Genomic DNA, 16,655 nt, shown 5'->3' on the forward strand with positions numbered 1-16,655 from the left:
TTTACACTAGGTGCACCGGTGCACCTTACTTTTTAATTTAGGTGCATCAGCACATCATTTAGGTGCACCCACATTTTTCACCACGCCTTTTGGCACCGCAATAATACATTTTAAGCGTTACCTTCTTTGTCATGTTGTATACATATTGGCAAATTATTAAATGATACGCTCAAAGATTTTCATGTCAATAAATGTCTGTTAACGTCACTATCACCAACTGAGTTAACACAGTGAGAATTGAGCCTATGGCCCACTGCTGGAAGCTTTTGCATTTTAAGTATTGCTGCATTTATGAACTGGGTGTCTGTGATGTGATTATCACCTTACATTATGCTCCCAAGTTGAAAAAGTTAGGAGCACATTTAAGGACACAATGATTAATCTACTGTTCTCATGATTAATTTCTAACCAGAATGACTTAATGCAGCTCATTGGCTATTGTCATTGAATTATCACTAACCATTTATTTAGTCATCTGTAGTTTGCCTAACATTATGTAATGGTGGTCATGATTGTAAACGTTCATGTTACTGTGTGATTAGTGACATATCCCACAGTGTGCTGTGAAATGATAGTCTCACTGTCAAACTAGATGAATGATGAATAGTTTGACAGTTATTGAGAGTTGATTTGAGTTAATGAGTTATTAATTTGAGTTAGTGTGGACCAGTGATGTCACTGGTCCACACTTTAACACTCAATAACTGTCAAATTAAATGACAGACTTCAAAACAGTTTACAGTTTTCTGATATACTACTGATGTTCTAATTATACAAAGCTGGTTGAAAATGGGCGGAGTGTTCCTTTAAGTGAATTAGCTGGAACCATAGTGGAAAGCAAATCCGAGGCATTGCACTGGTTTATTTTACTTTTGTACACAAAGATGAATATGGGGAGGGAGGAAGAGGGCCTAGCTATGGCAGCAAGACCTAGCCATGACAAACTATTAGATATGAGCTGTCATGCCCAATCACTAAAGCAATAAGTAGATTAGGCTACACACTGGAGGAGGGCTGAAGGAGTACTTAGCAACCGGGCACCTTCAGTTTCACGGACCTATTAAGGTTTTTGTATTTTTGTTTTTTTTGTTTTCCTTTTTATAGTTTTTTTTCTTTCTTTTTCTCACAGTTGTCTAGCAATAAATGGCGATAGAGAAAGAGCTGATGGAGCCCTTCTCGATGCAAGCTTTCCTCACTCAGACAGGAGGGGAGATACCCTATAGAAACCTGACAGCTGGAGAAGAGCTCATCAGACCTGTAATATGAATTATTACCATACTAAGGGCTCATCAATATGGCATAACTAGTCCCTTAAAAATCAATAAGAAATCTATTATGTGGGAAAACTGGGTGAGAGCAGGAATAATGCTAATAGAAGACTTGTTTGATGGGAATAATCTATTATCCTTTGAACAGCTAGTCTCTAAATACAACATACCCAGGAGAGATCTCTGGAAGTCCATCCAAATAAAAAGTTGTATTACAACAGCAGATAGAAAGAAAAACATTGCCCCTGTCACTTATATTCATGAGTCATGGTGAGTAAGCTGGAGACTCAGAGGGGGAGCATCCAGGTTCTATAGCATGTTTAGAAAACACCAATCTCCAAACTATAAGGGTGTTAAGATCACATGGGAAAAAGACCTTGGAATCTCTATTCATGAAGAAACATGGAAGAAAATAGTACAGTCATGGTATTTTATAGATCGAGACATGCAGACACGTTTGATTTCCTTTAAAATATTGAACAGGAACTACTGGACTCCAGCAAAAATGTTTAGGCTGCGGCTTAGAGAAGAAAATAACTGTTGGAGATGTAACGAAGAAAAGGGCACACTGGTTCACATGTTATATGAATGTAAAATTGTACATGATTTTTGTATAGCTATTGTTCACTGTATTAATAACATACTGAAAACAGAATTAACTGAAGAACCAGCATTATGTATATTGGGCATTCTACCTATGGAGGCCAGCCTATCCTCACAAGTGTGCCCTTGTGAGGTGAAGTTGGCTCTCATAACGGGAAGCAGGATAGTACTAAGGCACTGGAAATCAAAAGAGAAAATTGCATTTAAAGAGTGGAGAGATGCACTGGCTCGAATAGCTTCTTTTGAGCAGCTTATCCATAGAGTTAACAACTGATATTTCATTTTGAAGACTGTTGACCGATGAGGTACTGATATTATTGTATACCCCTAATGGCAATAATCACACACTCTAAGCATGCCTGATCTCTATGTATAGCAGCAATGTATTATTAATGTAACATTAATATCATGATGTAAGAATGTGCACCTCTTGGTTTTTTCTCACCCTTCCTTTTGTTTTTTGTCTGTCTCCCCCCCCTTTTTTTGTTTTTCTTCTATTTTGCTTGGTAAAGGTGACTATTGTAAATGTTTAAACATCAAAACGCAAATAAAAAGCTTTAATCACAAAAAGGAAATTCCAGAACTTGCTGACATACCTGAATGATTATGTGCAAAAAGGAAATATGATGTAGGTTTGATAAAAAGCATGCAACCAGTGGTGATCACCCCAAAATCCTCCTATCGACCGAAAGCAAAACAATATGCACTCAAACAAGAGGCTATTGATGGCATTACACCAGTCTTCAACTCATTGTTGAAGGCAGGAGTAATAATACCGTGTGAAGGATCTCCAGTGTAAACACCGATTTTCCCTGTAAACAAGATCTGACGCACCAGTTGAGTGGCAGTTTGTCCAGGACCTTAAAGCTGTAAATGACGCAGTACAACAACGCACTCCTAATGTGCCAAATCCATATAGGATTCTGTCTGGCATTCCTCCCACGTGCACATTTTTCACTGTAAGTGATCTGAGGAGCAGCGCCTTTTTCAGTGTGCCAGTGCATCGCGATAGCAATTTGTGCGAGGGCTTTGCGGAATCGCCCACGATCTACAACCAACCACGCCCTCCAAGATTTGGAGGACCTGCAGTTGTCAGATGGCAGCGTCCGAGGCCTGCAAGCTGGCGGAGGGTCGCTCTGTGACTATATACACGGACAGCAGGTATGCCTAGGGCGTAGTCCATGATTTTGGCACCCTGTGGAAGCAGAGAGGGTTCTTGACATCTACTGGTAAGCCCTGCATGCACCATAAGTTGATTGCCAAAGAGTATTGCTATCTGCAAATGTGAGGCGCACACGAAAAACACCGACCACGTGTCCAGAGGTAACGCACATGCTGATGCTGCGTACACATGCCCCACACCACTATAGCCTCTCCAAAGGAGAGACTGACCTGCCTCTCAGGTCCATGGCTCCTCTTCGCTCTTCCTGCTGAAGTTGCCTTATGGAATGGATGTGTCAATGGGAAGGCCTAGACAGTAAACAATGTCTGCCCAAATGGCTCTTTCCTCATGATGCTAAATTGATACATGGGTTAACCCATGTATCAAAAGGAGGGATGCAAGCGGCTGTAGCACAGCATTGGTTCACAAAAGGATTCACAATTTACTCTCAAAAATACAAAAGGATTCACAATTTACTCTCAAAAATACAAAAGGATTCACAATTTACTCTCAACATTTTTGTGAAAAGTGTGTGATTTGTGCACAGCACAACGTACTGTAGGAAGAGCAGTCCTGGGAACATCCAGCACCTGACCAACCATTCCATCATATGTGACACCAGCTGGTGTTTTGACCCTCAATTAGGCCGAGGGCATTTTTCTGATTTTTACAGATTCTGAAATGGCAGACTGTAAGCTTTCAAATGATGTGTCACACATTGTAATCTGAAAAAAATTGAGGGAGCTATGCTTATTTGATTGTTCACAATCTGGGAAGGTCTGGGGAGAAGAAACCTGAGAAAACCACTCTCAAAGATTGTGAACTTTTCACACCTGGATGAGCCAGGCAGGGGGGAGTTAACAATGGCTCCTCATTTACATTGACCACTCCCAAACCATTAAGCAGTCAAGTCTCTGTCACTGAGAATGACAGATGAGAGAGAGAGAGAGTGCACACAACTGTGGGTAATTTATTTTCACTATTATTCCATCCATAAGTAACAGAATAATAGATGGTCATGGGTGTCATACATTTCTGTATTAAAATATCTAAAAGCAAAAATGGGGGTCTGCGGTCTATTTTTAGGTGAAGTTTTGATGTGAAAGTTTGAGAACTATTGTCTTAAATGACCATGACCTTTTCCTTAAAGTTGTAAGCAGAAAACATATACCATTCAGTCAGTGAAAATGTGAAAATAAACTACAAAAATATTATCCTAAAAAGGCATTTATTATAACAAAAGGCATTTAATATAAAACCAATATTCAGTAATACCAGAGATGCTCACAGGTCATTTTTTGCCTTTTTTTTTAGTCAAAGTCAAAGTCAAGTTTCAAGTCTTTGGTCACAAGTCCAAGTCAAGTCTCAGGTCTTTGGTCACAAGTCCAAGTCAAGTCTCAAGTATCTTATGGATGAGCGTTCTATCATCTGCTGCATGCCATCTGGTCTGCTTAGAACACTGCATAGCTAAAACTAAGGAATTCAAAGCATGTACTGTATTATCCTCACTCCTTTATCTATTAGCATACATTATCAGCATTGATTGGATGACATCAGTATAGATTTCCTTAATGTTAATGCACCAAAAAAAAAATCAAAAAAAAGTAAAAAGTAAAAAAATTACAAACGACAGGACACGACAGGAAGTGCCTTGCTATCCAGGTCGGTTTCGTATGACATTCTTAACTAAACCACCAGTCCTACTTAACTAAAAGTTAAGTAAAAAAATATCAAAAGAACTTTGACTTCAAAAGCTCAAAAACGTTTGCGGCATTGCCAAACCCCCCCGGAGCAGGGCGGGGTCTTGAATGCTGGTTTTTTCAGGCTGGCTAGCGAGGCCTCCCAGCCTGTAGACATGCAGGTGGAGGGCATGTGATGTCTTGTGCTTCATCAGAACAGAATTCTCTGATCTTCTCAAAAAGATACTTCTGCCTGGCCATGTCCAGTCCAGGCGGAGTCTGTACAGGAAGAGGCTCTAATGGCGGACGTTCATCTACGTCGCGTAGCAGCTGAAACTCCACTGGTTCTGCTTCACAGTGTTTTCTGGCGACAACCACACCAGGTCTCTGCGCATCAAAGCTGTAAAAGAAAGAAATGGCACATTTAAAATCTTAATAAAATAAAATAAAATAAAATAAAATAAAATAAAATGGGAATGATAATTACCTGAAGTGCTGGTAACTCTTTATCTGTGGCAGTCTTCGGAAGTATTCTGTCAGGTGTTGTTGCCAGTCATACGTTTCAACAACCACAGTGCCATTCTCTCGTCCGACAAGCTGGGGGATGTTCACATGTGCCACAGGAGAGCTGTCAGTCACAACCTTTTCGATGTCGGCCAAAGTGCACACTTTGCGCTTCCTGAAACACTGCTTGACCAGTCCAAAACACCAGTCGGGGCCAAACTTGGTGTGGCCTACAATCAGGAAGTGAATGCTCAGCTTTAAGTGGAGTTTGTGCATCGTTCTCCATGCGGCGTACCAAAGAACAAAGTTATTCTTGTTCTGCCCACTGCAGTTGTCACAGTGAAGGTCCACGTCTTCTTCTCCAACTCCATAGTTCCCGAAAAAATGATGCAGGTAATTGATGACTGCATTGCTTCCCTTGCCTGATGCCATGCCCTCATCAATCAGGTAATTCACTTGCTTAGGCATGCCTTCACAGTGGACACCAAAAAGGCCACACTTGCGTGGAGTCAAAAAATAGACAGGCCCAGGCTGTTGCGGGTCAGCCGGATAGTGCACCTGAGAGACGGAGAGATAGGAAAAAGATGAAATACAAACTGTAATCTCTGTGTGTGTGTGTGTGTGTGTGTGTGTGTGTGTGAGAGAGAGAGAGGTGTGATAAGATAAATATGTATTCTCACCTGTTGTGCAAAATCAAAACTGTAGTGCATGGTGATCGGCCTGGTTGCAGGTGTGTTCTCCCCAAACAGCTGCAACTCGTCACAGGTCTTTCTACAGGCGGCAGTCATCTCTTGATAAAGTTTTCGCTCCCTTCCAACAGAGTCGAGATGCACTTGCTGCTTCTTGACACTGTCAGATTTCAACTCATCTGGTTTGTTGATGCTCTGGATGATTCGGTCGTTGTTTTGTTGGCACTGCCAGCACAGATCCGTTTTAGGCTTGGTGCTTGCAATGTGAGGGACCAGTGACTTCCACAGCCTTGTGAAGCTGCACTCGCCAACCGCACGCTGCCCTGCAAAGACAATGTTTTTATGAGCATCACTGTACTTTACTTATCAAAAATAGATCACATAGAATAGCCTAATGGTTAAAGACACACACACACACACACACACACACACACACACTTCATGTCGCATGTTTTATTGGGTCAGAGGTTTGGAATGGAGAAGGCTGCGGAATGTTTGCATAACTATGACAATAGAAGTGTGTGTGTGTGTGTGTGTGAGAGAGAGACTAATACAAACTTACCAAGCTGTTCCATAGCATCTTTGTACAGGCGCCAGACTGAAGCTTTAGAGGCAGAAGTTGGCAGAAGCTTAGCACTAAAGTCTCTATGCGCGGCATGACGACCAGGCAAAGGAATAGCGTGGTCCTCTGCATAGATTGCTATGAATGTAACGACTCTTTTGATGTCATCATAGCCGAGGTAATTCTTGTTTGTGCGTGGTTGTGTCTTCCTCTGCCGTGGGACCAATCCATTCTCTTTGTAGGATTTGATAAGGGCTTTCAGAAGCTTTGTGCTGATGCTGGAATAAACAAAATAAAACATTAATAATCAATCAGATTTATATTTTTTGAAACAGTCTTTATTATCCTGACATTATAGCCTAAGCTAGTTTGCAATGTTTGTCCCTTGCTTAGGCTATAAATGTCACGATATATAACAAAGACTGTTTCAAAACTTTCAATCTGTTTCAATAAACTCTTTCAATAAACTAAATCTTGTTTGTTTGCAAGGTTAGAATAACACTAGCGACTATCAGCTTACAAAGAGTATTTAATGCAAGAGTCGAAATTTCAGTCCTGAAAAACAATAGCGCAAACGCCATTTTGGCGCGCAACAAACAAAGACGACCCAACATGGCGGGTCTGCACGTTTGCACACATAGGTTGCCGCCATTTTGACAATGACCAACAATGCCATGAAGATGGCAGCTCTACACGCTTCCCTTGCAACATACTATCTTTGTACTGTAAACATGGGCACGCTCTCACACTATCTCACACACACAGACAGACAGACAGACACACACACACACACACGAGTTAAGATAGATATGAAACTCACCCAAACGCAAAGCAGAAGGTCTCACGGCAAACAACAGTCGCCTTAACCATGTATTGCGTTCGGTTCTTTTGTCGCTTTTTATTCACTTGCTTTGTGGCTTGAGTCATGTCAGAATCATTCGTCAAAGCGTGATACACAGCCATAATAGCGATATCTCTACATTCTGGCGACATAGCAGAGTAATCCAGCCTCGTGTTGTAAATGACGTTGTCACAAAGTTTCTTACTGCAGGAGATTGGCTGGTGAATAGAGTTCTCTTTACGCCTGGCCTGGCATTTGCAGTCAAAGTTCCGTATTTTCTCGATTTCCTGATCATAATCTGTGTCCACGGTTATGGGATCCACTGATGTTAAAATCTCTTGCACGCTTTCAATGACTGCGCTGTCGGGCATGATCTCCGCCTCGTCTGGGTCTGGATCTGCCACCACGTCTTCAGGAAAATATTCTTCATCGTCCTCATCGTCGCTTTCATCAGCGCCCTGTGTGCCGCCGGTCATGTAATCCAGGACATACGAATTCATCAATTCTTCACTGTCCATTCCACCTGGAATGGTGAATTTGTTCAGGAGAGCAGCAACGGCAGAATCATTTTTCTTCATTTTCGCCTGGTGCTTGTCCATCTTGTCTCAGTCTCAGTCAGCTGTTGAATGTTGATGTTGTGTACAGCTCAGGTGGCTACTGAATATTTATGCTGGTGCGCGTCCTATCGCGCGGCGTGATTGGCGGATAGAAACAAAGGCCGGCCGACACCCAATCGATACTACTTATGCAAATCCAAGACACAGCCTGGCTCACTCCCGTCTCCTTGACAAAACAGGGACTTTTATTTTACAAAATTAACGCATTTAATGACCCCAAAACGTCTTCATTTTATATGGAATGGATAGTTAAAATAATATATTTTGTACTATTGGGAAAAAGAAAAAAAAACATTTTTTCAAGAAAATACTTTTGACGCTCTGCTGTGAAGAACGGCCACGGCCGAATTACGGTCCCTCTCGCCAGCTGGTGTCACATATTATGATGGATTTTATCCATCTCTCTCCATCTGAAAAGAAAATGCAGCACAACTATAAAGGAAACGTCCTTTATAGTTGTGCGTCGCGGCTACTGTCTTCCGAGTGGAGCTGTGTGGTCAGTTTTCACAACGCAGGGGACAACGCAGGGGACGCAACCCTGAGCATGACCCGGAGTTCATGTCTGAAAGTGGCTTAAGAGGGCACTCTCACTGCATGGAAATTATACAGTGTGTAGTTTACAGTTTACTCTCAAATGTGGAGACTTTGACCAGAATCCTTCACCAACACAACAAGCCATAGACATTGGTTTAAAGCGTTTAGTTACCCTTTAAGTAGAATAACCCTGAAGTGAAGTGAACTGACCTGAGCGCTGGTGTCGTCACACATCAGGTAGAGGAGGACATGCTCACATTTCTGTTGAGAGGGACAAAGACGGATCAGACAGGAACGGGACACAAACACCTGATTGGCTGCATTTTCAAGGTCCCATTTCGTATCAAATGATTTCCTTGCTTCTTTGATTACAAAAGACTTGGGCGTGCTATAGACACACCATGGAAGTCTCAAAACATGTGGGGCCGTATCTTATGCCCAGTGCAAAGGGCAAGCGTTATCTGTGATCGTTTCTAGCACTCAAAATCTCCATTTCTTCTTTTAATTACCACTGGGTCAGTACATCAAAGGATGTGTTTCAGTGACCCAGTGACTGGGTCAGTACATCAAAGGATGTGTTTCAGGGACCCAGTGACTGGGTCAGTACATCAAAGGATGTGTTTCAGTGACCCAGTGACTGGGTCAGTACATCAAAGGATGTGTTTCAGTGACCCAGTGGTTATTAAAAGAAGGAAAAAGGAAGAATTTGAGTGCTAGAAACTATCCAAGATATGGCTTGCCCTTTGAGTGCTAGAAACTATCCACGATAAGGCTTGCCCTTTTAGTGGACATAAGATAGGGCTCATGGTCCCCAGATAAATGCACACAAGCCGTGTAAGGAGAAAATGCCTCCAAAGACCCATGAGACATGTTTTTAACAGCTAAACATGAGACATGTTTTTAACAGCTAAACATGGCATAAAATGGGACATTTAAATGACACTACAAGTGAGTAAATATGTGTTTCCTTGATGGACAGGAACAAGCTGATATGAACCTGTTTTACACAACACACAGACTGAGCCAGAGCAATAAAAGCATGTGTTTAAAGGGTTAAACTCATCATGCTCCATTTCTCTGAATATTTAGCGCCGATATCATGGTCTCATTTTCAGTAGAGTGCTTAAGTCACACCCTCTTCTGGGTTCTGGGTATGAACCAAGGGATTTTCATCGCCATTCATTTTTCCATAGACATTTGGTAAAATTCGTACAAAAATAGTTGGCAACACTTTATAATAACTGCAAGTATGACTAAACACAGAGGACAATTCTCCATTAAATTTAGAGGAGTAAAATTATGGAATAAATTTTTCTATCTAGCTGAAAAACCTTCCCTAAGAACTTACAAAAAAGCCCTTAACACTTTGAGTGCCACGGCCCTTGGGCAAAAGGTTGCTGTACTGTGCCACATAGGCCGCAATGCATTTTAATATAGCCATATCATTTTTTGTGTTCCTCTTATATGGACAACCAATAGCCTCAATGAAACTTTGAACCCTTCTGTTTCATTAAAAAAAAAAACTGTGTTTATAAACCGTTCCATTTTGGAAATACACCCCTCTGAAAAAGAGTGTTTTCGACCGAAAAGAGCATGCTGAAATTAGTTTCTGAGATAATCACATCTTTATGTTAGAAAGGCGACAGAATGAATTCTGCTTTGAGTTGAACGAAATGCTATAGCTGAAATGAAAGGTTAGAATGTCTAGTTTACCTGCGGGAAAAAGTATGTCAAAAGAAACTACACATTGAAAGCTTTCATTTGATGTGTAACATAATAACAATATTCAAAACACAACATGTCCTGCACTGTTTTATCACCCCTTGTTTTATCATTCAAGCACATCATTGACTCTGAAGCTAATATTTTCTGATATAATGACACCTCAAAAATAATTTCCTTCAATAAAAGAGTGAAAACAAAGGAATTTTGTTTGGCCAAATAATATGTTTTAGCTGCAACCAGCAGCGCTGGCCCCTGCGTGCGCAGACCCTACACCTTCTTGCTGGTCTTGATTTACTGCTGGTGGGCATCAGATAGCCTATTCTAGCTTGTTTGCTGTCTATGCATCGAGCCTGCTGTTGTATGCTGTTAGTGCCCTGCGTGCCCCACCCCCCTCCTCCTCCTCCTCCGTGGTGGGAGGAGTCGAGTGTCTCTGCTGCGGTTTGCTCTGAGTTTGATCTGCACTGAAAAGTCCGCTGCCTGCATCCCCCCGCTTTTTTACAGCGTGTCCTCGGCTCCCAGCTGAGAATAATGTAACTTTTCAGAAAGACGCTGGTGTCGCCGTGTCGGCAACTAAATCATATGGATGGACTATCGCAGCCGACACGGATGGGGCTCAATTGTGGCAGCAGATGACTGCTTTTCACAGGCACAGCTAACGTTATGCTTCAAGCATATCGATGCGATTTCCGCGTTTCCTCATGACTTCTTCTCTCCTTTCTCCTGGCCTTTGTCTAATCGGGAGGGCACTGTCGCCACCTAAGGGTTCTGTAAAATAGGTTAGACACATTCAATAGCTCCCATATTGTAAGAGGCGATGTAAGAGGCTTAGATCGACATCCCCCCGTCAAAATATGAATTTGGAGTTATTGACGCCATTTGGCGTCGCTGGCAGCCTACGGTAAATTTCTCCTGACGCCATTTGGCGTCACTGGCACTCAATGTGTTAAGGAACTCTTAATTACTTCTGACAATATGTAAAAATCTTTCTTCTTCTGTATTTTGCTCTATTTCTCTTTCTTCCCTTTCTTTTGTTATTGTGTATGTTTAAACTTTTGAACTGTTAAATGAGGTGGAGTGCGCCTTATAAGCCCTCTGGGTTTTCTTTGCCTCCTCCTGCACAGTACTCCTGTCTGTATTTTAGCTCTGTAAATATATCATCTGACTTGTCATTTGAACTGTCATATGCCTTTGTTTTCTGTTTCTACTGTGCGAATAAATAAAACCTAAACCACAGTTATAAATGTTTTATTCCTGATTAATAAAATAAACTATAATGTATTTAACGATTGTTTTTAATCTAATTTATAAATGCTTTGTGAGGCATAGATCACTTTAGATGAGGTCACACAAAATACTTAAGTAACTACTAACTACCTTATCTAACTAACAACTACCTTAATTACATGGGACATGCTTAGGGGGTGGCCAGGGGTGGCCCTGGTCACACCCTGAAATCTGATTGGTCACCCCATTTGCCACCCCAAAATCCTGAGGGCGCCAGTGTCTGCAGCCGACATTACAGTGTTTCAGAGGCTGTAGTAGGCTCATTGCTAAAGCTAGAGTGAAGGGCCTGGTATCTTATGAAACCAGACATTTAGATAAATCCAAATATTAAGCCAACACGTGATCCAGAGAATCTTGAGTGACCATAAAACATTCGGTTTGCCAGTATCTAGGCTAACCTCTCTTGTTCTGATGTTAACAGATCAGCCGAGTCCCTCCAGTCTACTAGCAGGCTAACCTCTCTTGTTCTGATGTTAACAGCCACGAGATGTCATGGTTCAGAGATACCCCTGGACCCGAGCTTTAATGAATGCAGAGCTGCCAATTCTCACCCATTGAGAGTGAGAGTCACGCAATTTAACCTCTTCACACGCCACACTTGCTATTTCACACGCTCATAAATGTTTTTTCCCTCTCACTTCTATTATATTTCCATAACTCGCTGCTTAATTGCGGCTTGCCGTAGTTAGAGTCTGTCACAGGGTGAGCCCGCCCTATTCTGCCTCTGATTGGCTGACCGATATTCTTAGCCCTAACTTTAACCAATCATCAGTCCCCCTTGCCTACATCTAACCAACCCAACGAAAGGCAACAACGAGTACCAACCAATTAGAGGCAGAGTAGGGCGTAGTAGGGTCATGGCGTCACTATACCAGGAAGAGAATGCATGTTGAAAAGTTCATAAAACATGAGAGAGAAAGAAGTTGAAAAGTTTGAAGATTTTTCTGTCAGGTGAAATGCCGTGACACTCTTTCAACCGAAGCGGCAGGTCAAACGGTAGGTAACCACCTCATTTTGATCATACAAAATACGTTATTTTTATAGAATAAAATGCCTTATAGCCAGTCCAGGCAGGAGTGTAAACCAAAACACACACACGCACATGTGCCAGGGTTGCCACGCGTCTGGAAAGTGCTTGAATTTAAAACAAAAAACTAAGACCTTGAAACTGCTTGAATTTATAGAGGCCCTTAATGTCTGAATTTGAGCCTTGTGATCTGAACAAAACAGAAAGAAATGCACTTTATTTTTTTACATTATTGTTCTGGTTCTTGTTACAGTAGCCTATCACTGAGAAGAAATATATGGTGTTGTTGAGCAAAGGTGCATTTCATTATGTTAAGTGTTACTGATTCATGCTGATGTGTAAACATGACTAGAAGGGGAAAAAATGCACTAAAGGAAAAGGCTGCTACTGTATATGTTCTGTTATATTCATTGACTTCAATCATGAGAGGCCAGTTGGTAGGATTTAACAAACTTTATTTAGCAATCGGCATGCATGGCAAATACTTTGGCGCATGACTCCATTAGCCAGTGGCGCTGCTCTTGAGGCAAGAGGAGGGCATCTGCGTAGGCTAGGAGATCCCCCAGGAGATCAGGAGTCACGACTCGTTGGTGGCGGACTGGGGAGGTGGGTGGGGCAAAACAACGCTTCGGAGGACGGCTCAGGGGAGATGGACTGCCGTGAAGCTGCTGCTGCTATGATCGGCCAGAGAGAGAGAGGTGACGTAGAACCCTTGCTATATATATGAGAATTAACTGACGTCATATCTGACGTCGTTACAGACGTCATACTAAGACTTTGACTGACCACGTCATACTAGGACTTGACTGACGTCAGGGGGTGATCGGATTAGATTATGCACGAATGGCCTTCAGCTTGAAATATGGTCTAGAGACCTCACTTCAATCATGAGAGGCCAGTTGGTAGGATTTAACAAACTTTATTTAGCAATCGGCATGCATGGCAAATACTTTGGCGCATGACTCCATTAGCCAGTGGCGCTGCTCTTGAGGCAAGAGGAGGGCATCTGCGTAGGCTAGGAGATCCCCCAAAAGGAAGATCTGATTACCGGAGGTTAATTGAGATCTGCGGGCACCGGTAGTTGATTGTACTTTTCTGGCCTTCGACCTTTTTAACGACTTATGGCTACTTGCGGCTGGCGCTTCCCAACTCGGTCGGGCCTTCGATCTTGACCCCTCTACTTGCGTTGCGGCTGGTGCTTCCCAGCTCGGTCGGGCCTTGCGCGCCGCACGCTTCCCAGCTCGGTCGGGCCTTGCGCGCCGCACGACTTGGCCTTCTGACTAACCCTGACTCTCTCTCTCGACTCTCTCTCTCCCCCAAAAATGATCCGGGAGATTTACCGCGCCTACTGGGCGCTGTGCTTTTCGGGGAGCCACCACCAACGAGACATTTTGGCACGGAGCCCGGGACACTGTTTGTTGCCATGCTCGCCGATTGAGGGAGGAGGGTTCTTTGGGCCACGGTATGGCCGCCTGCTCCGGGCGGGTGTAGCTGGAGAGCTGATGAAGACCAGCTGGAGCGTCCGCTTGAGGTGCTGGATGACTTAGGGGTTGGTGACTTAGTGACTTAGGGGTTCCCAACTTGGCCTGGGTGACTTAGTGATTTCCCGACTGGGCGCTGGACTAGGATGACTTAGGGGTTGGTGACTTAGTGACTTAGGGGTTCCCGACTTGGCCTGGGTGACTTAGTGATATCCCGGCTTGGCGCTGGACTTGGAAGACTTAGGGGTTGGTGACGGGGTTCCCAACTTGGCCTGGGTGACTTAGTGGCTTCCCAACTTGGCGCTGGGGCCAGTCTGAGGCCTGAGCCTGATGTAGCGAGCCATGGGGAGTAGATTGTTTCCGGGAGTTAGGATGACTTAGGGGTTGGTGACTTAGTGACTTAGGGGTAGGTGACTTAGTGACTTAGGGGATGACTTAGGGGTTGGTGACTTAGTGACTTAGGCGATGACTTAGGGGTTGGTGACTTAGTGGTTTAGGGGATGACTTAGGGGTTGGTGACTTAGTGGCTTAGGGGATGACTTAGGGGTTGGTGACTTAGTGGCTTAGGGGATGACTTAGGGGTTGGTGACTTAGTGGCTTAGGGGATGACTTAGGGGTTGGAGACTTAGTGGCTTAGGGGGTGACTTAGGGGTTGGTGACTTGGTGGCTTAGGGGATGACTTAGGGGTTGGTGACTTGGTGGATGGCTTAGGGGTTGGTGACTTAGTGGCTTAGGGGATGACTTAGGGGTCGGTGACTTGGTGGCTTAGGGGATGACTTAGGGGTTGGTGACTTAGTGGCTTAGGGGTTCCCGGCTTGGCCTCGGTGACTTAGTGCTGAACCGGATTGTACGATGAGGGGTCCGGAATCCGAATCCGGATCTTCCCCTTAGGGGTTGGTGACTTTGTGGCTTAGGGGATGACTTAGGGGTTGGTGACTTGGTGGCTTAGGGGATGGCTTAGGGGTTGGTGACTTAGTGGCTTAGGGGTTCCCAACTTGGCCTCGGTGACTTAGTGACTTCCCGACTTGGCGCTGGACTTGGATGACTTAGGGTTGGTGACTTAGTGGCTTAGGGGATGACTTAGGGGTTGGTGACTTGGTGGCTTAGGGGATGACTTAGGGGTTGGTGACTTGGTGGCTTAGGGGATGACTTAGGGGTTGGTGACTTAGTGGCTTAGGGGTTCCCGGCTTGGCCTCGGTGACTTAGTGCTGAACCGAATTGTACGATGAGGGGTCCGGAATCCGAATCCGGATCTTCCCCCCAGAGGTTGTCGGCTTTTAACATGTATGTTTTTTTTTTTTTTTTTCCCTCTTAGTTGTGTTATTATTGTGCTTGCTGACAAGCAAGGCACAATCTTGAAATCCCACATACTTATTATTCTATCTGCCAAAAAGTTCTACGACTAATAACTCACCCAATTTTTGCGCCACATAGACATGCCAGACCTCAAAATGACCGGCTTATTGAGCACAGGTGTGCTATGACTTTGCTAAGGGTTTGTGAAAGCGGTTTGGCCGCAATTCCCCATTAAGCGCCATTTTTTTCCTCATTGACTTGCATGGGGTTTGGAAAAATCTTGCAAAATCTTGCAGTAAATTAGCTGTCATTCAGAAACCATAACAGCTAGAGCTACGAAACTTGGTAGGGAGGTGCACTGAGGGGTCTTTTACTATCCCCGAAAAAATTGCACCAATTGACCAGATGGTGGCGCTATAACAGCCCTCCTTACCTTTTGGTCCATAACTTTTGAACCGTAGGGTCTATCATCAAAATTATTTTTTCCCTGGATTCCTTGGGTCCTCCCGCATCTACTCAACTAGGCCACGCCCATTTGCGTCTGACTAGATTTTCCGCCATTTTGCATTTTGTCCAAAACCGTTTTTTTGCCATTTCTCCTTGAAATTTTGTCCAATCTTCACCAAACCAACGCACACATCATGTGGGGACTGTCCTGCACAACACTGATTTGGAAGTTTTGAAAAAAAACGCACCGTTGCGATATAATCCACTTCCAAAGTTTGGTGGGTGGGGCCTATTTCACAAAAATCGTCCGATGCTAACCAAACTTTGTACAGGTGTGGACGGATGTACTCTGAGCCTATAGGAGAAATATTTTGTCATTTAGCCTTTAGGGGGCGCTATAGCAGCATTCAGTGCCTGTCCCTTCTAAATTGTTTTATTTTGAAGGGCGGCAGGAAGTGCGGATTCATTCTCATTATGGCCAGCCTTCCTTCTTGTATGACACTTGACACTTGTCGCACGCACGCTATTGTACAGACAACAGACACACCTATGCTTGTATCACAGTGGGTATATCACTCATGGTCTCACTCTCATTTGCATACTGTATGTTTTCAGCAGCTCCAACTCTTCTCTGTTAAAAACCAAATGCTAAAAGTGTACTGGAAACAGGAATCTGGTGAGATTTTACCAGATAAATAGAGCTAAAGAGCAACTCTGAGCAGCAGTGTTGCATGTTGGGTAGAGCAGTGTTGCATTTTGGGTAGAGAGAATGATATACACTTGTCGCCAACCATGGGAGGCCTGTCTGTTCTGTTAACTGCTGTGTTACTGTAGCATGGAAACATGTCCAGAAAACAATGAACTGAACCCATGGGTAAGTGTCACCACTTTGTGGTTGTTCATTATATACAGCCAGCTGGGTTTGAAAACATAATG

The 16,655-nt window shown here is 43.5% G+C and overlaps 1 protein-coding gene across 1 annotated transcript in view; it reads right to left on the reverse strand.

The window, feature by feature from the left end:
- Positions 1 to 5,195: 5,195 nt before the first annotated feature.
- Positions 5,196 to 16,655, reverse strand: part of LOC310788689 (transcription intermediary factor 1-alpha-like) — a gene marked incomplete at its 3' end in the record, with an annotated part of 100,428 nt that continues 88,968 nt past the window's right edge. The window contains exons 15-16 of the mRNA XM_083650230.1: positions 8,670 to 8,720; positions 5,196 to 5,309 (exon numbers count right to left, since the gene is read on the reverse strand). Of these exons, the coding sequence (XP_083506356.1) occupies positions 5,196 to 5,309; positions 8,670 to 8,720 (165 nt within the window). The remainder of the gene's footprint in view (positions 5,310 to 8,669; positions 8,721 to 16,655) is intronic.

Source organism: Poromitra crassiceps (genome assembly GCF_964638095.1).
Source record: "Poromitra crassiceps genome assembly, chromosome: 1".
Classification (NCBI taxonomy): Eukaryota; Metazoa; Chordata; class Actinopteri; order Beryciformes; family Melamphaidae; genus Poromitra; species Poromitra crassiceps.